Source organism: Sphaerodactylus townsendi, linkage group LG12 (genome assembly GCF_021028975.2).
Source record: "Sphaerodactylus townsendi isolate TG3544 linkage group LG12, MPM_Stown_v2.3, whole genome shotgun sequence".
Taxonomy (NCBI): domain Eukaryota; kingdom Metazoa; phylum Chordata; class Lepidosauria; order Squamata; family Sphaerodactylidae; genus Sphaerodactylus; species Sphaerodactylus townsendi.
In genome coordinates this window covers 20565206-20591876 of record NC_059436.1, presented here as the reverse complement: position 1 = coordinate 20591876, position 26671 = coordinate 20565206, and the positions used below count along the sequence as shown (strand labels likewise).

The window sequence follows — 26671 nt, the reverse complement described above, 5'->3', positions numbered from 1 at the left end:
AACCCTACCAAAATCTGGATTCCTGTTTTACAGTAGCCAGGTTTAATCCTGAAACTGGGTGTTTCCCTCCTCTGTCAGCGACAGGCAAGGGAATGAAATGCTGGCAAGCCACAAAACATTTTCCAGAATCATGTAGCACCTGAGGACACCCATCCAGTGTTACGGACCATGAAACGCGGCAGCAAGTTGCCAAGGCAAAATGGCACAAGTGAATTGCAGTAAAAGAGTGCCATCTGCTGGGAACCTCTGTCTGTGTGCCACCCCCTTTAAACACAATGGAACCTCCAAATATATTGAACCAGACTTTTCTGGGGAGGGCTTGCCAGTCTGGTTGACAGTGACTCACCTTGGATACCGGCAAAGGGTCGTTTTGAGATGCTTTTAATGGAAGATGCTAAAATCAGAGTCAGACCCTTTATCCTTCTGCATCCACTGTACCAATGCGCTGTAGCTCCTTTTGTCTCTCCCCCCACCTTCCCAAAACTTTGTTCCACTGTGTAGCAACAGCTACCAGAACCTAAAATGTAGGGTGACTGATTTAGAGTGATACTTTTTTCAGATTTTGTAGATTATCAAATGTAATTGGATGAGAAGAAGAAGAAGAAGAAGAAGAAGAAGAAGAAGAAGAAGAAGAAGAAGAAGAAGAAGAAGAAGAAGAAGAAGAAGAAGAAGAAGAAGAAGAAGGAGGAGGAGGAGGAGGAGGAGGAGGAGGAGGAGGAGGAGGAGGAGGAGGAGGAGGAGGAGTTTGGATTTATATCCCCCTTTCTCTCCTGTAAAGATGCTCAAAGGGGCTTACAGTTGCTTTCCCTTTTATCTCCCCACAACAGACACCTTGTGAGACAGGTGGGACTGAGAAAGGACTGAGAGAACTATGACTAGCCAAAGATCCCCCAGCAGGAATGTAGGCATGGGGAAACAAATCTGGCTCACCCGGTAAGAGTCTGCTGCTCATGTGGAGGAGTGAGGAATCAATCCCAGTTATCCAGATTTGAGTCCACCTGCTCCTAACCACTACGCCACGCTGGCTCTCAAGCCTCCAGTAGCACGGTCTATTTATGGGAACCTGGGATTCCAGGCAGATGATGTATTAAGGTCCTCTGTTAGTATGGGGTTATTTTTTGCAAGCATTATAAGCATTCAAGCTGCTGACAACATGCCACCCATGTGAAGCCACTGCTTGAGTTAGCCAGTGTTGCCTAGTGGTAAGAGTGGCAGAACAGGAACAGGGAGACCCTGGTTCAGGGCTAGTTGGAATCCTATTGGCCACTTGGATCAGCTGACTGCTGCTGAACTGGCAGAGCTGCAGTGCCACCTCCTGACCGTTTGCCTTTGTGCTGCTGCAGTCCAAAAACTGTGAATCAATTTGGTTTCACCTTTACTTTCTGAAGGTTGGACCTGGAGTGTTGAAAAATGGAGTCTGGACACAAGGGTGAGCCCTGCTCGAAAAGTGACTAGGAAGTCACATGGACCAGTCTTTCTCCATAGCCTTGCACACTCAAATGTGTGTGCGAACAGATGGAAAGCAGGACTTATGCACCAGACCAAATCTGGCATTTGTTTCCTTCCTCCCCAGGGGTGTATCTAGGTAAAATAGTGCTTAGGGCAAGCACTGAAAACCCATCTCCCCTGTTTAACCACTGGCTTTGCCTACAAAGTAAATATTGACTTCACAGGCGGAGTCCAAAGTTTAAAGCTGGACAGGGGGGAGTGGAGTTCTGGGTAGGGAGGGGGTCAGGTGGCTGAGGGCACCCATCTTGTAGTAGTGCCCCAGGCACATGCCCTGGCTGTCCCATCCTTGATACGCCTCCATTCCTCCCTAGAAACATATAGCATACATTGCTTGCATTTCAGAGAGCAGGAAGGGAAGCATCAGCAGCCATTTTAGGAAGAAGAGAACATTCTTGCTGATTGCTTTTTAATCACAGCCATAACAGTAACGGATGCAGCAAGTGGAATGGATGGGGAAGAGCCAGTAGGTTTGCACGGAGGCTAAATGAGGAGAATTTATCGCCCGCTGCACTTCTGCATTGCTGTCTCGGGCCTCTCTCTTGGAAGACGACTGACCCCGCCTCATCATTATCAGCAAAGGTTTTAAAACTGGAATAATATATTTTTTAAGCAGCAGGCAAAGAAGCAGACAAGCATCCCTTCCTCACTTCCCCGTAGGATGAAAGGATGAAGGATGGTGTGAGGATCCCCACATCCTCTGCAGGAAATATCGATTGCTGGATTCGCACTGCTCTCTCTCTCCTGCTCATTTTCTTGGCTTTTGACCTTGTGCAGTGGTTAATGCAATGTTTTGAACACTTCCCGACAACAACTTCCAATGCAGGTTGGCTATTCAAAATGCCTGAAATAAAAATGTAAATAATTTCCCGTTTGCAGAGACTGCGGCCTTCAGTGAGGCACAAGTTGCTTTCCTGGAAATATTTTGTGAGTGTCCTGGGACTACAGTCCAAAACACAGTGTAGTTAGTTCTGTGATTCTAAAGGTTGATTTGGCATTGTGTTCCCAAAAAGCAACAGAACTCCACCCACAGAAATATACTGCAAGGGAGAAAAGCCAGCCCCTCTACCAGGGGCCTGAAGATCTCGGGACTATATAGATCTCCAGAATATATAGACAAATTCCTATGGTTTCCCAGCCAAGCCTGGCAACTAATGCGAAGGTTAAGGACAGAGATATTAGGGGGCATGTGATAGTGATGCTGGGGATATTTCCAATATCATAACATCACTTCTGGACACAACCCAGAAATGACAATGGGTAGCTCTAGGAACTGCTGGAAACTCTATGGTAAAAAAAAAATCCGGTGAGTTTCTGGGGAGATTCCCTAGGAAGCCACCCATTAATCGGCCTAAGATTTACTGGCCAAGAGACAACAGATGGCAGAGCAAGCAATGCAACAATCAGCAGGAGGAAGGGGCCATACAGGCAATTTAGTCCATAACCCTGCTCAATGCAACATCACTGATGTTACATCAACCTCATATCCCAGACCAGTGTTTGTCCCACTGCTGTTTAAAGACTGCCAGCGAAGGGGGAGCTCACCACCTCCCAAGGCAGCCAATTCCACTGCTGAACTGCTCTGACTGTATATATATATTTCTTAATATTGAGTTATTGATAAACATACAGCTTTGATTAATATACTGTGCTGCCCAGTTTGCCAACCTTAGGTGGCTCCTCCTCCAAATTTCTGGATTATTTGGGATCCCCCCAAAGAGCCTGACCTAGGCTGACTAGTAATTGATAGGCTGTGGTCAACCTATTGTGGTGGCCATCCCTGGGCCATCATATTCCACTGAGATACATCCCCCCCCCCCCACCATGTTCTGTGCCCTTTGGGGGGAGGGTGGGTTATAAATTTAAAGAAATAAATATGCATGGAGATAGCAAAGGATTGCCAACACCAGACCAGGAAATTCCTGGAAACTTTGAGGTGGGGGAGGGAAGTGTCTCAAAGGGTGGGCTTTCTGGAAAGAAAGCTTTGCCATCGCTCCTTTAACGTCTACTGACTATGCTGAATGGGCTTTTTAATGTTTTTACTTGCATTGTTTAATATTGGGTTTCATTTTATGTAATGATTTTAGTGATTGTGTAATTGATTTTATACTGTGACCCACCCTGAGCCCTGCAGGGATAGAGTGGGATGCAAATTCAATAAATAATAGCAAATAAATGATTCAGCAGGACTTAATGCCACAAAGTCCATTTTCCAAATCTGACATTTTCTCATTGTATCCTGAGAGTCAGCTGCAATCCCGGGAGTTCTGCAGGCAGCACCTGGGGTTGGCAACCCCAAGATAGCAGCACCCCCTGGCTAACTACCCTCCCAGCTCCAGATAAAACTGCCTGGGAACTCCTGGGCCATTCAGAGTGGATCAGTTTGCATCCCTCAGTTGGTGGAGTTGTTTTCATGACCTGAAAGTGCAGATAAATGTCATCACCTGCTCTTCCATTTGCAGATGGAGCAGTTGTTAAAGATGCCGTTCCAGAGGCCGGTCAAAAAGTTGGCAAGCCTTACCCTGAGGTAATGATTACATAATGATTTTTTAATAAGCCCTAGCCAAGGCTGACATTAATTCACAAAAGAATGAACTTACAAAACTATTAATGTTTTCGCCCATAAGGGAGAGAAACCGCAGACTCTTCCATTGTCCTCCTAAGTTTCCAGGGAGGGGGTTGCTACAAGGATTTCACACTGTGTTCAATAGCAGGGAACCATCCCACCATGTTTCTGCAACTGGGGAGAGGGGTGTGTGTCAAGTCACAGCCAATATACGGCGCCCCTTGGTGCGTTCAAGTCAAGAGCTAAATAGAGGTGGTTTGCCATTGACTTTCCCTGTGTCACCGCACTGGACATCCACGGTGGTCTCCCATTTAACCAGGGCTTAAAATGGGAACTCAATTAAAATCCTGCTGTCCCATTTTGCAGACTGGTTTGTCAAGGCTTTTCCTGGGCAATGGTGTTATTAAAGCAGCTCTCCAGCCTGTTTGAGCCAGAGGGGAGAATCCTCTAGCTGGAGGGATTGGCTGGTGCAGAGCAATTGCCGTATAATATCTTGCACGTGCAAGGACTGTTGAATGCCAGCTAGACAATGATATGGTGCCCCCTTCAGGGATTCTGCCACCCCAGACTCCTAGTGGGGGAAACCCCATGCTGAAAAGTTACATCACAGGCAGTGGCGTAGCAAAGGACTGCTACATCAATGCATGTTTCATGTACAGGATTGAAAAGAAAAGAGGAAAAATAATTTGGGTTTATACCCCACCTTTGTCTCCTGTAAGGGCTCTCAAAGCAGTTTACAAACTCATTTCCTTTTCTCTCCCCACAACAGGCACCTTGTGAGACCGGTGGGGCTGAGAAAGTTTGGAGAGAACTATGACTAACCCAAGGTCACCCAGCAGGCTCCATGTGTAGGAGTAGGGAAGCAAATCCAGTTCACCAGATAAGAGTCAGTCGCTCATGTGGAAGAGTGGGGAATCAAACCCAGGTCTCCAGATTAGAGTCTTCCTGCTCTTAACCACTACACCACGCTGGCTCTCTGTGCCTTTCCCCTTTATCAAAAGCTTAATGCGTGGAAATGGGCAGTTAACACTTCTTGAGGCACAGAGGTAAATAACATCATCCCACACTTGTGGTGGAAAGTGTCAAGTCACAGCCAACCTGTGTGACCCCATAGAGTTTTCAAGGCAAGATTTAAACAGAGGTAGTTTGCTATTGGCTTCCTCTGTGTGGCAACTCTGGACTTCCTTGGTGGTCTCCCATCCAAGGTCTAACCAAGCCCAATCCTGCTGAGCTTCCAAGATTTGACACAATCGGGCTAGCTTGGGCCATCCAGGTTGATCAAGAAGTCAGAAACATATGTTTAAAATATCCTCATCTCATACTGAGAAATTCTGTACAAAATATTACCACCATCCCAGAAAAAAAAAAGTACAAACCTTCCCCAAATCCTCAGTTTTCTTTATTTTAATATTCTTTGTTCAGGGACACTTACAAAGCTGAATCTTAGAGATAGCTGTTTTCAGACAAATAACAGGAACTTCCCTAAAATGTTTCAAGGCAATACCATCCATTCAAAGCAATGTTGTAATAATAAATTCAGAGTAAAGAATACAAGCCAGGATTTTTACACACAGACCCAAGGTAGGCAAATTCCCTGCAGACTCTTTCTCTTCCATGTTTGTTTAGTTTCAGATCTATTCTGTTTGAAACTATGGGTTGGAAGGTAAGCACGAATAGCTTTCCGTAAATGTCACGTGTGGATTTTAAAAACCTGGCAATTTTCAGTGAAGCCGAAAAAGCCAATACCCATTGGCTTGATTTGACTCTACCAAATTTGGGGAGGGGGTTTGAAGCCCAAATCTGAAATGTCCTGTCTTGGAGCAGTCCAAATGGACTTATCAGTTCTGACAACAATACTCTGCGCATGCTTAGATCCACTTTTGTCTTTATCATTACAGCATCTGCTTAAAGGGTGAGCACTGGCATTGAAAAACATTTAGGGGCCAACCTCATATTAATATATGTTTTCTGCAATAAATGCTCATACTCCTTTTCGATACTGTGAAAAGAACTGGAGTGGTAAAGGTTGAAAAAAGAGAAACCAGAAGTGATAAACTGACTTGGTAAAAGCTGAGCTACCTCCAAACCATGCTGGGATCTTATTTTTGTTCCCAGTTCTCTCTGAAGCATGACAACATGTTTATTTCTTCACTGCGACTTTTTTCCTCTATTAAAAAGAAACTACCAGTTCTGAGATGAGGACAATAAGATTTGCAAGAGCTGAGCTGCTGGAACCATGCTAATTTCTTTGAAAGAGGTTGGCTGCCCTGCAGGTTAATTCATTGTGCGTTAAGCAAGCAAATGTTTGCCAACTAGCTGCATGGACAGATGGGACCAGATGATGTTCCAAGGTCCTTTCACCTTTTGGTTTTTCCATTCTCCATTTCCATGAATTACAGTCCAGCAAATGCTGCATGTTCCTTTGGCGTCTTTCTTCTCCCTCGAGTAACTTTTTTTAAACGTTCAAAGCAAATCTCTCTCCCTGGTTCTCAGCTTTCTATAAACCTGTTTCAGTTTCTTTTTATTTGGAAACATGAATGTTTTAGAAAGTGGAATGTGGGATGATGTCCTCAAGGAAACGTCTTTCGTGCTGCAATTTAATTTTTTATATATATATCTAAGGCAACAGATAAAAAAGCAAAGCACAGCTTTGTTTTGCAAAGGGATTAGCAGCAAAGTAATTTTCAGCGAGCAGTACGTGTGACCTCTGTCGGTCAGGTATGGTATGTGTGCGTGAGTGTTTGCATGCACTGGTGATGGAGGAGGAAGCAGCTTACTAGGCAGGTGGAGGAAATTACACACTTGAACAAGATGGGATGAAGTCCTTTCTTCTTCACACTGCAGCATTTATAAGATGCAGAACCTTCCTTGGGAAGGCGTCATGAATGTGAAAGGGCTCCAGAAGCTGGGCTCTTGGGACTTGCCGGAGATGGTTGCTGCCTTTCAGAGATGGGTACCAATTCTAGGGGCCTTTGGGAAATGGTTCCCATGGTGACCAACATTCGAGCCCACTGGTTCTCCATTTCGGCACCCTGTGCATCATTGCACACACTGAGAGTTTGGTTTGCCATTGTAGGAACCTGTTCCCCTCCCCTCCCCATAAGCCTATTCAAAGCACAACAAGAATAATTTTCCAAACTTCACCCCTGAACAAAACAAACATCGTTTTTCTTCCAGATAATAAAACAAAGCAACTGAACCAAAACAGATCAGCCGGAATCATCTCAGACTCAGGAGAGAGGGAAGAGGCAGGGCATTGAATCAATCTGTCATTATCAGGAGAGATTCCCCCTCCTCTGTTCTTTAGTTTGAAAGGATGACCTGGGGGGGAAAGCAGATGTTAATGGGACACAGAGCTTTTTGTCTCATCGTTGTGACAACTGACTGATGCTTATAAAATATGGACAATATTGGTTGGTATTACAAATGGGCAGGTCTGGGTAAGAAGAGCGAGTGTCAAAACAGAAAGGATGAAGAAGGGGGTGGAGAAAGATGCTGGCAATAGGCTGTTTTAAAGCTCCTCTCAGCATCAAAAATGCCAGGGTAGTGGCCCAACCAAGGAAAGCAAACCAATGCAGGCATTAACCAAGCTCATGTCTCTCTGAGCAGACGGCCAGAAGGTGGGAGGGGGGGAGCAGATATGTACATTAAGTAGAGCTGTCGTGCAGTCTGTTTTCATATGGTTTGGGTGGAAGGGGGGGCTATAGAGGAAACTTTGGCTGGGGTCTGCACTAGCTCTGGGGGCTGTCATAGAACTGGGGATACAAAGCATAACAATGCTATCACCCAAGGGGAACAGATTTTGGGAGGGGTACTCCTCTGGAATGATCCAGAATCTTCCAACCTTGCCCCCCCTCTCAGTGCACCCACCCCCCCAAAAGAGAGATCAGAACAGCAAGCTTAATACAGCGCCAGGAGCCTCCGTGAACATTCTCCTGTCCACCCCCTCCAGGATGACCGGCTCTTCTTGTGCAGGATGGGGATCAAGGGGCCTCGTTGGAAGTAACTCCGTTGCCTTTATTGACGTAGAAAGGTCGGTAATGAGACTGAAATGGAGAAGGCGAGAGGTGAGTTGGGAGACAAGCCGGTGGGTTCTGTTTCCTGGATTTCAACAATTCCTTTCCCAGCTTTCTCAAGCCTTGACCCTGCCTGTGTTGAAGTGAGTGACTCGGCATGCCTGGATATTGGGAAGGGGGCACTACATCACTCAAAGTGTATTTAATTGTGTTTTCCTTGAATGGAATATCTCCCTCTTTGTCTTAACATAGGAGCTGCCCTCTGACCCCTCTTCTTTCTCTCTCTATCCATCATCTGTCCCATTCTCCAGATGGCTTTTCACGGACTCACAAATATCTACAGCACCACATACTTTCATACACATATGCCTGATCAGCTGGCCACTTACAATAGGGAAAATATTCTTTAGATTTGACTTCTTTCTCCTTCTTTTGAATGCAACCTGAACGTGAATGGAACCCACCTGAACAAATGTAAGCTTTATTTGGGGTGTGGTGGGGTTTCCAGACTGTATGGCCATGTTCCAGTAGCCTTTTCTCCTGACGTTTTGCCTGCATCTGTTGCTGGCATCTTCAGAAGATCCTCTGACGGAACATACAGCCCAGAAACACCACAAAGCCCCAGTAATTCCAGCCATGAAAGCCTTCGATAATACATTAAGCTTTCTTTTCTTTTTTTGCAATGTACTTCTTGGGAGGTTTAGTTACTCATTCAATATCGTGCTTCCGTGTCTGGGCAAACTCTGCTATACCGACCAAATATCCCAGTAGCCTGTTTCATGCAGACCCAGATCTGTACATTAATAACTTTGTCTGTTTGCACTTTGCTATCTTTGTCAACCTGAGATGCAAGTAATACCTGCTTAATGAACGCACAGAAACATACACACACGTGACTGGGTGCAGTCGACAAGAGAAGCCAGTGCCCATGATGAACACTTAATGTACATTTATCCATCTCCCCAAAAGTGATGAAAATAAAAGGGTGGATTGCAACCTGAAATCTTATGCCTTTCTACCTCAATCAACCACTCAGGATGCTTTGGGACAGAGCCTCAGATCTATGCAAAGCATCTGTCCCATCATCTGTCCCATATATCCAGCGGTGACAGCTTTTAGACACACTTGCAAAGAGGTCAGTAAATTGCTTGCTAACCTAGAATAAGGCAAGGAGTTGACCTGTGAAGTAACAGCCATAATCATAAGATTGCCAGCTCTGGGTTGGGGAATTCCTGAAGGATTGGGGAAGAGCCTTGGAGAGAGTAGAGTTTGGAAAGAGGGGGGACCTCAGTGGGGCATAACCTCCACAGACTCCACCCTCCAAAGCTGCCGTTTTCTCCAGGGAAACTGATCTCTGTACTCCCATTGCAGTTCTGGGAGATCTCCAAGTCCTACCTCGGGGTTGACGATTCTAGGCTGAAGGGTTCTGCTATCCACTGCTGCTATTTAGGTTGATTAGTTAAACATGTCCCACTGTTTATGCACCAGCCCATGTGGTGTAGTGGCTAACAGTCATGGTCTCCAGTCTGAACAGGGTTTGATTCCCCACTCCTACACATAAAGCCTGCTGGGTGACCTCAGCTAATCACAGTTCTCTCTTATTGCACAAGGTATCTGTTGTGAGGAGAGGAAGGGAAGGAGTTTGTAAGCTGCTTTGAGACTCCTTACAGTTGAGAAAAGCAGGGTGTAAATCCAAACTCATTTTCTAATGTGTCCAAATCCCTGCAATGACTCTTCCTCACCATGGGGGGCACTGTAAGTCCAGCTCTGGCTGCCTCTGAAGCCCAGGAACTAAGCCTGCTGGACAAGCTCTTTCTAGCAGCACAAGCTGCCCGTCTAGGGCCTTGTTGCAAGCATGATAACAGGGTTGCCACCTTCTGGTGGGGCCTGGAGATCTCTCAGAATTTTAAGTGATTTCCAGCCCATGGAGTTCAGTTCCCCTGGAGGAAATGGTTGGCTTGAAGTGTGGACTCTATGGTATTATCCTCTGCTGAAGTCCCTCCCCAAACTCTGCCCTCCCCAGGATCCAACTCCCAAATTTCCAGGAATCTACCAACACCCATCTGGCAATCTGAGACCAACAGCATGCAACTTATTACCTAGCTAATAGATGGCCAATGTGTATCTCAATCCCCACCCACAAGCTGGAGCAAAGCCCTTTGTTTTGTATCTATCCATCTGCCCACTAACAAAATTTGCCTTCTTTCCTGCGTGTTGACCCAGTGGTACACATACAGCCTGCTTTCCTTCTACAGAGAAGAGAGCTGGTTGAGTCTTTCCAAAGAATTGTTTTAGCAACACCTCGATTAACTCAGATGTATAATCATTATGAAGGGTCTCTTTGCTGCAAGAGGGGGTGGGTGAGAACAGCCCGCCCCTTTCCTGCCGCTTCACACTCTTCTCTGAGCTCCTGCTGCTCTGGGCCGCCTGCGGCATTAAACCCATTTGCTTTACGGTGCCAATTTTGTACCTAATTAAAGAGGGAAATAAGCTCCCCTTTAAATAACCCTCAATGGGCCAATGGGACAGGCCTCCTGAAGCTACGCCACTAGCTGTGAGAATTCATATTTACAGGCCTTTTGCTAAGGATGTGGATTACTCAAATACATATTTAAAGCAGCTTTAAAAATGGGATTATTGGGCTAGCAGACCATAAAAGCTCCTGCCGAGTCCAATGGAAATGCATCTATTTTGGGACTTTTAATGCTCTTTATTTATCAGTCTGATTGTTTGCTTTTGGGGTACAACTGGGGAACATTAATGCAATTTAAAGACCATACAGCCCTAGCTACTAAGTATGCATCCATGATGCATTAGCCACACGCTGCAAGACGTCCATGAGGCTGGGTGTTTGCTAGGCCTCGAGGGACCGTCCTGCCATCAGCCAGTATCCACACCTTGCTTTTTGCTTAGCAAAGCCAGCGTGGTGTAGTGGTTAAGAGCAGGTGCACTCTAATCTGGAGAACCGGGTTTGATCCCCTGCTCTGCTAGAAGTCTGGAGGCTTCTCTGGTGAACCAGATTAGCTTGTGCACTCCAACACATGCCAGCTGGGTGGCCTGGAGCTAGTTACAGTTCTTGGAGCTCTCTCAGCCCCACCCACTTCACAGGGTGTTTGTTGTGGGGGGATAGGGCAAAGAGATTGTAATCCCCTTTGAGCCTCCTTACAGGAGAGAAAGGGGGGATATAAACCCAAACTCTTTTTCTTCTTCAAAAAATCCAATCTGAGGCAGCCAGCACTATCTGAAGGGACACCATGACAACATGAAATACAGAGTTCATTGTTGCATCTGAAGAGTGTTCTCAGCTTGCAATGTTTTAATCTGAAAAAGAACTATTACAAAATGATGTACAGATGTTTTTAACACCCACAAAATGACAAAGGTGTGTCCAATAGATGCTGGAAGTGTCAACAGCAAGAGGGGTCTTCCTTTCATATGTGGGGGGCGTGTAAAGTAGCTAAGGTCCTTAAGGAACTACAACAGATTCCGAAGACAGCAATTTTGAAAACACCTGAGGCCTTTCTGTTGGGAATCATGGGAGGGAACTTTCCTAAGCAATGTTTATGATGCCTGCAATAAGGCCTTCATGTGCCCCAAAATGGAGAAATAGTAAGAAATAGAAGAAACCAAGGCGGGGGGCAGGTGGGGACTGGATTCTGAAAGTTACAGAATACTCAGAAAGGGTGAAGCTGATGACACAATTAAGAGACAATAGTTTGGACAACTTTTTAGAAAACTGGAAACTTCTTATGGTACATCTTTTGAACACCTATACAAACAGAGAAATGGCAGCAGGTTTTGAAATCCGAAAAAAACCCCAGTAGGTTGTAAAGACTAAAATGCACTAAAGGAATAACTATTGAACTAACATCTGAATTACATGCATGAACCTAGAGTTAACTTTTAATCAAAGATGAGATAGCTGGAAGTCAATACATGATGTGTAGAAGGCTGTGGTTTTGTATGTTGGTATGTTTTGTTTGTTTTATGTGTGAGTAAATTAAATATATATATATATATATTGTTAAGAGGGTTCTCAGCTCAGGATCAAAAGTCCTAACCTGTCATATTAAAACAGGGCACATCCATCTTCTAGTGCATCACTAATACATCAGTCAGGACTAGCAGGGAAAAGTGTGAGGTAGTAGGTTGTGACCACCAGTGCCATGGGGTTGCCAATCTCCAGGTGGGGCCTGGAGACCTTCCAGAATTTCAACTGATCTCCAAACTACAGAAATCAGTTCCATTGGAGGGAAAATGGCTTCTGTGGAGGGCAGACTGTGTGGCATTGACCCCTTCCCACCACCAAACCCTTCCTTCCCCAGGATCCAGCCTTCAAATTTCCAGGAATCTCAAACCCAGAGTTGGACACTCTAGGACCAAAACAGGTTGATGTCTCTTTGCTTAGAGTATATCAGAGGGATTAGGGATTTGAAGAACACCCAGGTTTTGGAAGGTCTGATAGCAAACTGGCACAATCCCGTCCAAATCCCAAGACGACAAAACACGCAAGCTGTCAGTCTACGAGCTCTAAATGTCATGCTGTTAATTATTTGTTTAAAAAATCAAGATCTCCCTCATCAATACGGCTTATCCGCTGTTCCTTCCCTTCATCCTCTTTAATCACTTTCCCCAAATCCCAAGACCTCTGTGTGTTCACGCTGTAATCTCCTCCCTCCGTCAATGCGTGCTTGTTACAGACTGTCACTGCGCTGCCTCTGGCAACCATAACAATCTGTCTCCCCCTTAAGGATTCTTATGGTTTCAAGGAAAGGTGTATTTTTTTTTACGGGACACCAAGTTAGAATTTAAAACCCCATTCCACTGCCAGCAAGTTCTACTTCCAAAAATTCCAAATTTTATTCTTGGAGGCATGAAGGTGCCCTTTTAGGGATTGGCTTATGAGTTTAACAGCCCAATCCAGTGGTAGGTGGAGTAGAACAGTGGCCAGGGACAGCACCACAGTGCCACTTCCAATTGGTGGCACTGGTGCCAGAGAAGAGGAAGAAAACACTCACCTTTTCTTGGGTAACCCCTTCTGCCGAAGGACTTACACCATGCTTTTTGCATGCCTAAGGTCAATTCCGCACTTGGGTTATCGACCTAAGTTTGAGCTGCGTTCGACCTAAGTGCTCCGCACAACCACTGAAATCACACGTGGTTTTGTACCAGCTTCGCGCCGTGTAACGGTCAAATTTCCGACTCCAGTTGGGAACTACTACTTTTTCAGGGAACCACGCTCGAACTCAGCTCAATTCCAGTAAAGTGCAGAATCTCTGGTGCCAGGAGTCCCCCATTCAGCCAATCACAGCTGAGTGTTTCGGGCATGCGTACAGCTGGCCAATCAAAAAACACCACCTCCGTCCCTCCATTCCTGTGGCAGTTTTTTAAAGATAATGTGCGTGGGGATAGACGGAACATGGTCGTAGAACAGTAGCCAATCGGAACGGAGCGGCGAAGAGGCACAGGATGATTCCACCCTCCGAGCTGAGATCAAGCTGGTTGCTGTGGAGAACAACAATGACTTCGACCTAGGTTAGTACCCTTCTCAGGGAACTGAGTCGAATTTATTTTACTTGTGTGCGGAATCGCCCTAAGTCTGCCCCACTGGAAGGGGGCGTTCCTTGGGCTGAGAGAGCTCTGAAGAACTGTGACTAGCCCAAGGTCACCCAGCTGGCATGTGTTGGAGTGCACAAGCTAATCTTGTTCCCCAGATAAGCCTCCGCAGCTCAAGTAGCAGAGTGGGGAATCAAACCTGGTTCTCCAGATTAGAGTCCACCTGCTCTTAACCACTACAGACAGGAAGGAAGGAAGGAAGGAAGGAAGGAAGGAAGGAAGGAAGGAAGGAAGGAAGGAAGGAAGGAAGGAAGGAAGGAAGGAAGGAAGGAAGGAAGGAAGGGAGGAAGGAAGGAAGGAAGCCAGGGAGGCAGGGAGGGAGGGAGGGAGGGAGGGAGGGAGGGGGGGAAGGAAGGAAGGAAGGAAGGAAGGAAGGAAGGAAGGAAGGAAGGAAGGAAGGAAGGAAGGAAGGAAGGAAGGAAGGAAGGAAGGAAGGAAGGAAGGAAGGAAGGAAGGAAGGAAGGTAGGTAGGTAGGTAGGTAGGTAGGTAGGTAGGTAGGTAGGTAGGTAGGTAGGTAGGTAGGTGCCTGCCAGTTCTTCTCTTGGGCCCACTGGGGTTTTCAGAAAGTGGATGGAGCCACTGACAGGCTGGACTTGTTATTTACTGCCCTCATTTAATTGAAAGTGTTTTCTAATGGAGGATCAAGAAAGCTGTTAAGCACCCGGGGCTTTCTTAGTGAGTGTATCGTTCCCTTTCCCCTTCAGGCTTTCCTTCTTCCCAATAGGCATGAGGAGGGCAGTATTCCATCAGCTCCACCTTTTCTGGCAGCCATTTTGGGGTAATGCTCATCATTACTCCGGAAAATTCCAAATGTGCTCTCAGGGTCCCAGAAGTTGGAGACTTTTAACCAACACGCACACAAACACACACACACATTTTCACAGAATCTGTACAAAGTGCAGGCTTGGTCACTTACCAGCATGCTCTGCTTGGAGGACTTCCACGTTTGCGGCTGCGCCTTAGCACTCTGGTGCCTCACTATGGAAGGGTAAGCTGGGGAGATAAAAGGCAGCTGCAGTTATCCTTTTTTGCTCCAATGCAAAATCCCTTCCCCCTCCCCGCTGAACTGGTCCAAAGGCACGACAGTCTCCGTGATCCTGGGCCCCCTCTGGAACAAATGATTTCCCCGGGGAGAGAGAGGCAAGGGGGGGGGGGAAGAGTAAGGGAACTTGAAAGCACGCACAAAAGCCCTGAAGTACCATTCTTATAGAGGCTCCCATCGGACTGCTTGCTGAAATCACCAGGTGAACTCTGGCCAATTGGGGGGAACTGATATGGCATCTTGGTCCCATTGCCCACTGGAAAATAGAAGAAGCAAGGTTATTTTGACACGGGCCGAAGCACTGCTGGCATCTCTCCATCCGCTGCCCCGTTCGGCATGCGCTTTTGTGCCTCCGCCCTGAGATCACAGACCACCAGTGGAAAGAGTTCCTCTCCTTCTAGGGAAGTGGCAAGTCAGAATTTGGCAGCTTTTTGTTTTCTGGTCACAGCAGAAGTCAGCCTGAGAAATCTGCCGAAGCAAAGCCTGCCCGTTTCCTTGACTTCCGCCAGCATTTACCCAGATGCCAAGTTCTCCTCAAATTTGCCAGGATCCCCCCAAAAGCACACCTAGTCCCCAGCCCCTCACAGAGTTCTACTTTGCACAGCTGGTTTTGAAAAGGATTTTTTTTTACATGCTGACATTCATGTCATCTTTTATGGAGCAGCAATGGTGTAGTGGTTAAGAATAGGTGCATTTTATCTGGGGAATTCAGATTAGCCTGTGCACTCCCACACACGCCAGCTGGGTGACCTTGGGCTAGTCACAGTTCTTAGGAGCTCTCTCAGCCCCACTTACCTCACAGGGTGTTTGTTGTGAGGGGGGAAGGGCAAGGAGATTGTCAGCCCCTTTGAATCTCCTACAGGAGAGAAACGGGGGATATAAATCCAAACTCTTCTCTTCTTCATCCATCATCTTTTGCAGGATTAGGGCTTCTCACACTTGCACACATGAAGTCATCTTATACTGAATCCGGCCAGCCCTTTCCACACAAATCTTTTAAAGTTTTTTGAGGCAGGAAATAAAACGTTTTCTCCATAAAGTTCCTCATTGTTTTTCCCCAAAAAAATGTTTTTTTTCCAGCCTCAAAATGTTTTAAATGAATCTCCTTTTAAAACAATTCTCTGGCTGGAACGTTTCAAAAACATCTTCCGTTGCCGTGCTGTGTATTGGCTACGTTTTCCACACTTCTCTGCTTCCCCGGACTTCCTCCTCTGCACCATTTTCTAAGCTCACTCCATTCCCACTTGCCTGTTTATTTGTAACATTTCTCTGCTTTTTTTATATGTGGGGGACCCAATCTTTGGAGCACTGAGTGTTCAAGAAATAGAGAATGCAGCACAAGGTTGTGAAGCATTGAAGCATCAATTCAACACAGAATTGTATTGTCGAAGGCTTTCACAGCTGGAATCACTGGGGTGTTGTGTGGTTTCTGGGCTGTAGAACACGGCCATACAGCCCGGAAACCACACAGCACCCCAACACAGAATTATTTTTTTAAAAAAGGGAAAATTACATAATGATTATTTCGAGGGGGTGAGTGCAGACGTACATCATTGTAAAAAGGGAGACTGAAAATGTTTTAGAAACGTTTTAGGAGATTTGTGCGGAAAGGGCCACATTCTGCCCATCAAAGTAGCTAATGTCTACTGGAGATGTCTCTTCCCTGAGTTCTCAGGCTGCTCACATTACCTACAGCCTCATCCCTTTTAACGGGAGATGCTGAGGACTGAACCTGGAACCTTCTCCATTCCAAGCAGATGTTCTTCCACTGGGCCTGGCCCCTTCCCCAAGGGGGATGTCCCTGTTCTCACACAAAGCTGCCTTATGCTAAATCAGACCGATAGTCCATCAAAGTGACTACTGCCCACTTAGACTGGTAGCCGTTCTCCTGGGTCTTTCGCGGAGGTCTTCCACAAGATCTCTTGCCTGGTCCTTTTTAACTGGAGACGCCGGGGATTGAACTTGGGTGCTTCTGCATCTCTGCTGCAGAGCCACAGGCTGCCCCTCTTGTTCTCTGTGTCCCTTTCTTTCTAAGTTTTGCCAATCGGAGGGATGGAAATAGCCGCTCATTAAAGCCTTGTTAACATTGCCCGAAGAGCTCTCCGTGACAATTTATTTCTGCCAGCGTCTAGTTAAACATGTTTCTTTTCATAAGTGGTGTCAAATTTGCAGATAAGTATACAGAGTAACCAGCTATACAAGAGCGCTTATTATGACAAGCTGTGTTACAGACACACTTTCAAAAGTCTGCTCCTCTGAATTTCAGAGTTCTAAATGAGCAGGCCCTGAAATCTGTCTTGTACATCTTTTATCCCACCCTCCCTCCAAGGGATTCGGGGAGGTGTTCATGTCTTTCTTTCTATCCTCCTAGCAACCCTGCAAGGTAGGTTAGGCTGAGAGAGAGAGTGGTTAGCCCAAGGTCACCCAGCAAGCTGCATTGGTAGAGCAGGATGCCAAACCGGATTCCCTGGACCTTAATGTGACTTTCTAACCACTGCATCATACTGTTGCCAATGAAATGGGGGGAAAAAAGGAAATCTCCATTGCTTTGCCTTTATTTCTGAACTGTGCAAAGAGCACTGGGTATGCACACTATCATGGCTTTCAGTTTATTCTTTGCACTACTGATACAGATGTGTGCACGGATAAAACACTGCAAAAAAGAATCTTTTATAGCATTTTTTCAGGATTGGTGTTGTATAGCTGTTGCAGTGTTGGGTTATGACTTCAGAAACTGGAGTTCAAATTCCTATTGTTCCATTAAATTGACTGGGGGCGTTTCCCCACTCAGCATGATCCCCCCTATGCCGCGCGCTGCTCTCAGCACGCGGCATCCCTGGCGCATGCCTGGGCATCCCCACGACCCCGCGCTCTGCATGGGGTCATCAAAAGGCGCCCTTTGCAAGTGTCGGGGTGGCTGCGCGGTTGCCGCCCCTCTCATGAAAGTGCGGGGAGGGACCCAGCGCTACCCTCCACTCAGAGCTAGCGGGGTAGAGATTAAATTCAGCCAGTCAAATCCGAATTTTTTTACCAGATCTGCACTGATTCCGGACGGATTCGAGACGAGGAGGAGCCGAATCTGAGACTATCCGAATCTAACAGTCCAAGATCATGGGATTCGGATCACCAACGAATACGTTTTATTTTTTGGGTTTTTTTCACGTTTCGGCCTGCAGGGGGCGCATTTTTAAACATATCAGCACCAAAATTTCAGGGTATCATCAGGAGACTGTCCTTATGATACCCTCAAGTTAGTGAGGTTTGGATTTTAGGGGGCAAAGTTAGCAAATGGACCCCAAAGGGAGTCATCCCTATCTCATTCTGCACCAATGGGAACTAAGGAGATAGGGGCTACCCTTTTGAGGGTCCGCCTTTACCCCCCCCCCTGAATGCAAACGGAGAATCATCAGGACAGTCTCCTGATAACTGCAATATTAACCGATACATCTACAAATGCACCCCTGCAGGCGCTGAAAATTGCACAAGATTCTTTGTTCTGCGGTGACTTGGCGCATTGCTTTGTCAATAGGGGGGAAATTCTGATGAGGGGGCTGTGGGTGCACATTTTCATGAGTAAAATACCAAAACTTTCCAGGGAGCCATCTTCAGGAGAGTCTCTGGATGACACCATCCGGGTTTGGGGAGCTTTGCTTCAGGGGCAGTGGGAGATGGACCCTACCTTTTGGGTCCCCATAGAATTAAACCCCTGAAGCAAAATTCCCCAGGCCTGGATGGTGTCATCAGAAGAACTCCTAATGAACCTGTGACCACCACCTTCAAGTATTGCACCTCACCTTCCCTCCTAAAAATTCCCCATTGACAGTAATGCAATAGGGCACTACAGAAATTCTGAAATTACTAAAGGGGCATTTCCAGGATGTATCGACATAATATCAGGGTATCATCAGGTGACTGTCCCCGATGTTGCCCACCAAGTTTGGTGCAGTTTGGTTCAGGTATGGACCCTCAAAGGGTACAACTATCCCCATTGTTGTTTCCAGTGGTAGCTGATAGGGGATGGGGCTACACCTTTGAGGAGTCCATAGCGCTCCCCTGAACCAAACTGCACCAACTGAGGGTATCATCAGGACAGTCTCCTGACTGTTTCTAACTAGTGTCACTAGCTTTAAAATGCTGGTTGCGTGTTTCACATCCCACTCCTCCAGCTTGAGCTTCATGTGCAGGAGGCGGTGAAACATGAAAACCAGATTTTTTTTTAAAGCTAGTGGCACAAATTTCAGGGTATCATCAGGAGACTGTCCTGATGGCACCCCCCCCAAGTTTAGTGCAGTTTGTGGACTCAGGGGGGGGCAAAGTTATGGACCCTCAAGGGGGCTATCCCCCATTGTTTCCAATGAGAGCTAAGGAGATGGTGGCTACCATTTTTTGAGGGTCCATAACTTTGGCCCCCTAAACCAAGCATAGCTTGGGGGTGTCATCAGGACAGTCTCCTGATGGCTCTATATTGATGATGCTGATATGTCTAAATGCGCCCTGCAATGTACCCCAAAATTTGCCCAAGATTCTTTTTCTGCAGTGACTTCTGCATTGCTGTCAATGGGGAATTTGGTGGAGGGCTGTGGGGGGTGCACATTTATCAAAAGGTACAGTCACAAAATGTTCAGAATTTATTTATCTTCAGGAGAGTCTTTGGATGACACCATCAGGTTTGAGGGAACTTTGCTTATGGGGGCAGTGGAGATGGACCTACCCATAACATGAACCCCTTGAAGCAGGGTCACCAAACCTGGATGGTGTCATCTTCTAAGGCCCACCCTGAAAGTTTCAATGGGTTTACCATGAGAAATGTGCACTCCACCTTCCTCAAAGGCTTCCCATTGGCTAATGGAACCAACCAACCACTACAGAGCACAGAATCTGGGAAATTGTTGGTGACTATGAGGGGTGCAGTTTAAACTTCTGTCACAGAATTTCAGGGTATCATACAAATTGCTGTCCTATGATACTCCACAAGTTTGGTGAAGTTTGGTTCAGGGTTCAAGGTTATGGACCTTAAAGTGTAGCCCCATTTCCTGGCTTCCATTGGAAACAATGGGATGGGGCACTTACTTTTGAGGGGTCAATAACTGCCCCCCCCCCTGAATAACTACACCAAACAAGGGAAAATCATCAGGACAATCTCAGATATCCTGAAAGTTCCAGATGCTGCCCAAAAGCTTCAAATTGCACTACCACGGAGCCAAAACGATGTCAAAACACCAAAATTCAAAAAAAACCGTAAAATGGACCAGATTTTTCGGATTTACCCAGTTTCGGGCATATCCAGGCTAGGCTATGATTAGGATTCAGACATACAAATCATTTTGCCTTTAAAATACCAAATCCGAATTTTACCGAATTTTTTTAGTACTGACCAACCCTAGCGTGGGGCTTAAGGTAAGTGGGGAAAGGCCCTGGGTTATCTTGTGTTAATCTCCCTTTTTTGGTCCAACCTACCCTGGAGGAGTGTTATGCATGCTGACTGGAGAACCATAGGCGAATGGTTAGATATATTATAGCTGAATCTGTGTCTTGCAAAAACATTGCAGCAAACAAGTCCAGATGATTATGTGACTGTATATACTTTTTACCAACGTATAAGACCATATGTGTATATCGGTAAAACATCACACAAAAAAGATCTTGACAGAATCATACAGAATTGTTCTTTTACAGTGTTTTATCCAGGTGCACAACAGTAACTGGGGGTTTGATGGTCAAGACAAGGAATTCCCAGTGGTAGCAAATTGTGCCTCCTCCAAATGAACAAGTTAATGCTCTGCAAATTAACAAGTTAATTGGTAATAAATGTTAAAAGTGGAGTGGAAAATGGAGGAAAGAAAATGGAGGAAAGCTTATTCCTGTGCCACACAGAAATGAGTAGACGGAAGGTCAGGAGCCTTTAGGAATTTCCTTGACCCAAATTCATACTGATGACTAAAGAATATGTACAAGGCAGAAAAAGAACAACAAAGGGGACTGAGCACAGGGAATAAAGTTGCAGTGTCAGGAAGGGGCAAGAAATGTATTTACGTATTCATTTGTACCCTAATTTCTCCCCAGCTGAGACCCAAAGCAGTTTACATTTTACTACACCACCACAGAATAGTGGTTAAGAGCAGCAGGCTCTAATCTGAAGAACCAGGTTGGATTCCCCACTCCTCCACATAAAGCCTGTGGGGCTAGTCACAGTTCTCTCTGAACTCTCTCAGCCCACCTGCCTCACAAGTTGTCTGTTGTGGTGTGGGGAAGTGAAGGCAATTGTAAGTCACGTTGAGACTCCTTAGAGGTAGAGAATAGTGGAGTATAAAAATCAACTCTTCTTTCCCCTATTTTAACCTCCTTGTGAGGTAGGTTAGGTTAGATTGAGTGTGTGAGACTGGCTCAGCATGTTTCCATGGCAGAGTGGAGATTCGAACCTGGGTCTCCCAAATCTTCGTCTGATACTCTAGCCCCATGGTGGCGAACCTTTGGCACTCCAGATGTTATGGACTACAATTCCCATCAGCCCCTGCTGGCCATGCTGGCAGGGGCTGGTGGGAACTGTAGTCCATAACATCTGGAGTGCCAAAGGTTCACCACCACTGCTCTAGCCCCTATTCCATGCTGGTGAGAAGACAGCAGTCATCTATTTTTTTATTTGATTTATATCCTGCCTTATCCCCGCTGGACTCTGCTGCTGCTATGTCAACTCATCATGCTGAAGAAATTTTTGCCTGCCTGGTGTACCTATGTTGGATCTTCTGTTAAAAGCACAGGAGCCAGGCTAAGAAAAGGCAGAGGTTGGGTTGAAGCAGAGTCATGAGTCACAGCAAGAGCGAGCAGGGCAGGAGAAATACCTTTCATCGAGAAGGCAGAGTTCCCTGTGGTAAGCGTCTCCTCAGCCGTCTGAATGGTAGAATATTCCCATGCCCGGCTGTTGTAATTGCCTCCTAGACAAGAGAAGCCAGTTCGGGGATTAGTTTGTGCCAACCAAACTAGGTGGATTCGGGACCCGCCCAGCATCATAATCACAACAACGCTTCGCCAGCAGAGCAGACGTCAGGAACAAGCTCGGCTTATTCCCAGAGTTTTCTTTTTCCCTTCACTGCAGAAATATCTCACGAGGCTTTGGCCCTTCGCCCCACAAAGAAACATTGGACTTTGTTCTAACTGAAAGGAAGAAAAGAAAGGAAGGGAAAATAAGAGAGGACAAGAAAAAAGGATAGAAGAAAGGAAAGCAGGGAAGTGGTAAAGGACGAGAACGAAAGGAATTGACGCAGAAGCAGACAGTATAGTCGAGATTTTCTGTTCCTTTGCCTCACACCTTTCTCTTCTTTTCATGAAACAAACTAGCACATTAAATTCACAACCGCACAAAAATGTAGTCCCGATTGTGTAGTTTTATTGCTGTAGTTTTATTGCTGTAGGTTTATTGCCTTGGAATAAACTCTGGGAGTAATGCAACCAAGTCGGGAAGAGCTGAGTCCAGAGAACAGGTGGACAATTTGACCCCTCCCTTTAAAAATATATATCAGTGGTGGCTTTCCTTGCCTGAGCCACATAATTTAAAATGTTGCCCTGGACAGCCCTCAGTTATGTTCATCTGCTTACAACCTCTCCATCTCCTGGGCCAATTATCTTGCAGAAATGCCCACAAAGAGATGCCGGCCTTTGACTATGTCAAGAAAGTGGCAGAGGAGATGAAGATGCCACCTGAGGACACATTGTCAAAGGCTTTCATGGCTGGTCTCAACCGGCTGTTGTGGGTAAGTTCCATTTTGAAACTATGGCGCCTCTCTACTTTTTCATGAGTATTTTTTTGGACTCAATACACAAAAAAAACAGTTGCTCAAGATGAGACAGCAAGCCAAAAACGCCATCTTCCAGTGATCCAGTTTCCTAATGGGAGCAACTAGGCATGCCAACAGACCTAGAGAAAAATGCCCTGTCATTTTAACATGTGGAAATACAGGTGAACCTTTTCATGGCATGGAGGTAAATGGCAGCACCTGGAAGATAACGGGACTTTTTTTTTCCAGGCAGTTGGTAACCCTAAAAGTAGCCATGGGTCACTCAGCTTTCTGCCAGACAAAACTGTTTGGGCAAAATTTCCTGTAAGATCAGGAAGACATGGAAGAGCCATACATATTAGCCTTGACCAGGATATCTCTGATTTGTGTGCTTGACTCTGGATCAGAATATTCAAGATAGCAAAAACCACAAACCACACTCACCTCTTGAAAATCTTGTCTTTTGGTGATGTCTGGAGCCCTTCATTTCCCTTGACCTCTTTTTAGTGCCTTTTGCCCTGACTTTCCTTGCCCTCTCTTGCCCTTTGCTCCCCTTAATCAGAAAGGTTTTGGTCAGTCACAAGGTTTTCTCCATGACCTCTCTCATCGAGACTCGGTGGTTCACAATATTTATGTGTCTCACTACTGCCTATCAAATTAAAGGGCAATGAGGGCAAATAAGGCCAGTGAGGGCAGAAGAGAGAAAACCATCTGGCACTAAGAAGAGCCCGATGGACATGAAGATACTCGATGCCAAAACAATGTTTTTAAAAATAGCTGAAGGAACTTCTCAGCACTCACAAAACCACATATGAATCTAGGCAGAGTGATGTTGAGGAAGCTCAGATCTGTACCTTTTGGAGTCAAGAACATGGAAAATCTCTTCAGACTGTCTGGCTGGTTCCAATCGGAGTAGTTATTCACCATGAAGCGGTGATCCCCTGGGAGATCAGAAAGAAGATCTGTCAGTATTATGACATCAAGTGGAAAAAAACCACGCTAGGTTCTCATCAAATGAAGAAGGGAACGGCTCCTTTGAAGAAGAAGGAAGTATGGCCACACCAATACTTTGAAAATAAAAAAATCAAAAGCATTCCTTGGGTGCAAATAGTTATCTTTGACCTAAATATTCACAGGTTTGCCACCAGATCACTGCAAGGTCATAGAGCAAATTGCAAGAATAATAGACAGAACTGCTACAGATTTGACATCATATCATTCTGCTTATTTACTATAGTATTGAGCTGATCCCTTGCAAACTACATGCTTACTCAAAGAGCTTCCACCTGCCTTAACAACTATTCCAGTACTCAAGACCAAGAGAAGAGTTGGTCTTTCCATCTCTTACAGCTACTACTGATGGTCACAACTTAAGAGAACAAGCAAAGACAACTCTCATCTTGAAGGAAAGAGCACAGTTGGTCCCCAAGATGATCTTGATGGATCACAGCCCACATGCACAAACAATGACATTTACTGGATTCTCCATAAGTAGACAATATACCCCTGGGACTTAGATGTTGGGGGAGGGGAAATAACTTCTTCTGCCTCACTTGATGACTTCTGGAGCATTTAGCAACTAACCCTTGTTGAAAAGAGAAGATTGTACTAAATGGATTTGGACCTGATTCGTCAAGGGGCTCCATATGCTTTTAAAAGATGGAAGCCGGAAGCCAGTCGTGATTATCAGTGATTGGCTGACATGATCAAAGATATCAGGCGCCCAACTCAGCATGACTTGAAATGTCCATCATGGTTGTAACTGAGAGGCCCGCCGTCAACACAAGAAGAACTGGAAAGGAGATGTCAGCTCATCTGTCATCAGAGCACATGTGACTGCACCTTAAGTGGCCCTATAAATCCCCACTGAGAAGGTAGAGGCCTTATGTCTTGAAATCTGCCATTTTACAACCTAACCTGTATTTTGTGACCACCTACTAATGTCCATTATCAGTCGCAGCAGAGCTTTCTGTTCCACCCATGTGCATTTTCCAGCTCGCACTGGAGGAGAAGACCACTTATCTAGGCTCTTTGCAGCTGCCCACAGACTTGGCCAGCTGTGAAAATTGCATTACGGTCCTCTCAAAATGAGACGTCAACCATGTAAGCAGGTATTAAATGCCATTTTTACTGGGGAGGGGGAGTTTTGTTGAGGGGAGAGGGGCAAGGGATATAATCTTTTTTTTCCTGACGTGGTATAAAATATCACCTAGACTTTTAAAGAAAAAACTTCAGTCACCTTAAATGTTTTTAGTGTCCTGTAAAGTCCTCCCTCGCCATTTTCAAGACACCTTGCAAATGTTCTGAACTTTGCCAAGATAAACATTTTTTGTAGTTTTAAAAAGGAACTTTGAACTGCGTTGCACAAGATGACATTCGTTCAAAAGTAACTATTCCAACCCTCTGCCAAAAGCAACATGGGACATTCCTTGAACAATAGCAATAATTTACATAGCACAATGACAGCTTTTTTGTAGCTCTTCACATAAATTATCTCAGTCATCCTTGCTACAACCCTGCAAGGCGGGTCAGTCTTCTATCCCCATGTAACAGATGGAACGTGGAGGCTGTGACAATATTAGCTTGTTTAAGTGGGGGTTAGGGGGGGGCTATGGCAGCCCACATGGTTACAAACATGAGCTCTTGGGGGCAACGACCTTTTTTTTTTCTCCATATGGTGCAAAGCCGTTCCCAACACTTGCATTTTGTGTAGTGGTCCCCTCTCACCCCACTAACATGTTTTTCAAAACCCATCTTTAAACGGAGGCACTAGACAACGCCAGCCTACGATGTGAGGGCAGATCTGATTCAGATTGCCTTCATCCCCCATTCTACATTTGATCTGCTTCTTTGTACCAGGCTATCATGTTGGAGTGTTCCTATCTGCCTGCAATGCTTCAGTTGTGCTCAAAGCCAGACCTTTGCCAAGGAATAAACAGAGGCTCCTTTGATACAGATCTTAATGAAATGATAAGGATCTCAAGTTTCCACAGCAACCTTCGTCAAGAGCAGCATCAAAGGATCTCCCCCCCCCCAACTCTAGCAACCTTGCCCCAATCATCCTCTTCCCCACACAATGGGAACAGGGATGGGAGACATTACTCAACTCTGCTCCACCAAAGCCCTTGCCCCGGGCAAAGTGCACTCCATCCCGCGGGCAGAGATGAGCTATCTTGGCCTTGATCAAGTTCTCAGCACCGGCGCTGCCAAGATTTAATTCATTTCTGCTATCAAAGCTCCTTGTGAGATGGAGAAATATTATCTCCGCTTTTTCAGATAAGGATCTGAGACATGAAACAGATGAAGGTCTCATAGTCGCTACAGTCGCTGCAGATATTATGTGCAGTGGCTGCCAGGAGCTCCAAGCGACCCAGAACTATGCCCGTTATGACTGCTAATGGGCTTGCATCAAAAGAAAGCGGGGCGGAAGAACACCCTCACCATATCCAAATTTTAGAAGCCCCAGATTTCATGCCAACCTCAATACTGGCAGCAGAACACAGGAACAACTCTGAATGCCGACACAGCAGTCCTCCACTCAGTGGGAGAAATTTATGCAACTCACCCCCAACAGTAGAAACTTGCCTAGATGGCTGAAGAAAGTGACAAGTCGACACGCTCATGAAGTCTATCAACAGCTATTTGACATGATAGATAAATGGAACCTCCATGTTCAAAGGCAGCATATCTTTGAATGACAGAAGCAGCAGGCATGTACAGCAGGAAAAGGGCAACTTTTTAATACTTTGCTCATGGACTTGGGGCGGAATTTGGCTGCTGCTTTTGGAAACAGAACACTAAGGCTGATTCCACATGGGCCAAAAACAGCAGTGTGAAAACGGTATGAAAATGGTGTAAAAGGGTTTAAAATGGTGTAAAAGGGTTTATATTGTTTTCACACCGTTTTCACACCGCTGTTTTTGGCCCATGCGGAATCAGCCTAATAGATGTATAGTCTAAACTAGGGTCCACAATGTGGTGGCTGTGGATGGCACCCACTGACACTTTTCCTAGAACCCACCAAGTGCTTTTAGAAAATGGGTAGGACCAGGTGGGGCTTCTTCCCAGCAAGGCTACTAATTGGCCCCTAGAGATTGGATCAACTGTACAGATTTTCAAAAATGCCGCTTGTCAACAGCTGGCCCCATGATA

The 26671-nt window shown here is 45.8% G+C and overlaps 1 protein-coding gene across 3 annotated transcripts in view; it reads right to left on the bottom strand.

The window, feature by feature from the left end:
- Positions 1-5449: 5449 nt before the first annotated feature.
- TRIM29 (tripartite motif containing 29) overlaps positions 5450-26671 on the bottom strand; it is a 52191-nt gene continuing 30969 nt past the window's right edge. For 2 of the 3 annotated variants that reach the window (XM_048513207.1, XM_048513209.1), the window contains 5 exons: positions 23374-23460; positions 21587-21679; positions 14905-15003; positions 14622-14698; positions 5450-8118 (listed from right to left, as the gene is read on the bottom strand). In XM_048513207.1, the coding sequence (XP_048369164.1) occupies positions 8056-8118; positions 14622-14698; positions 14905-15003; positions 21587-21679; positions 23374-23460 (419 nt within the window). In that variant the 3' untranslated portion in view covers positions 5450-8055. The remainder of the gene's footprint in view (positions 8119-14621; positions 14699-14904; positions 15004-21586; positions 21680-23373; positions 23461-26671) is intronic. The other variant, XM_048513208.1, reaches the window with a different exon arrangement.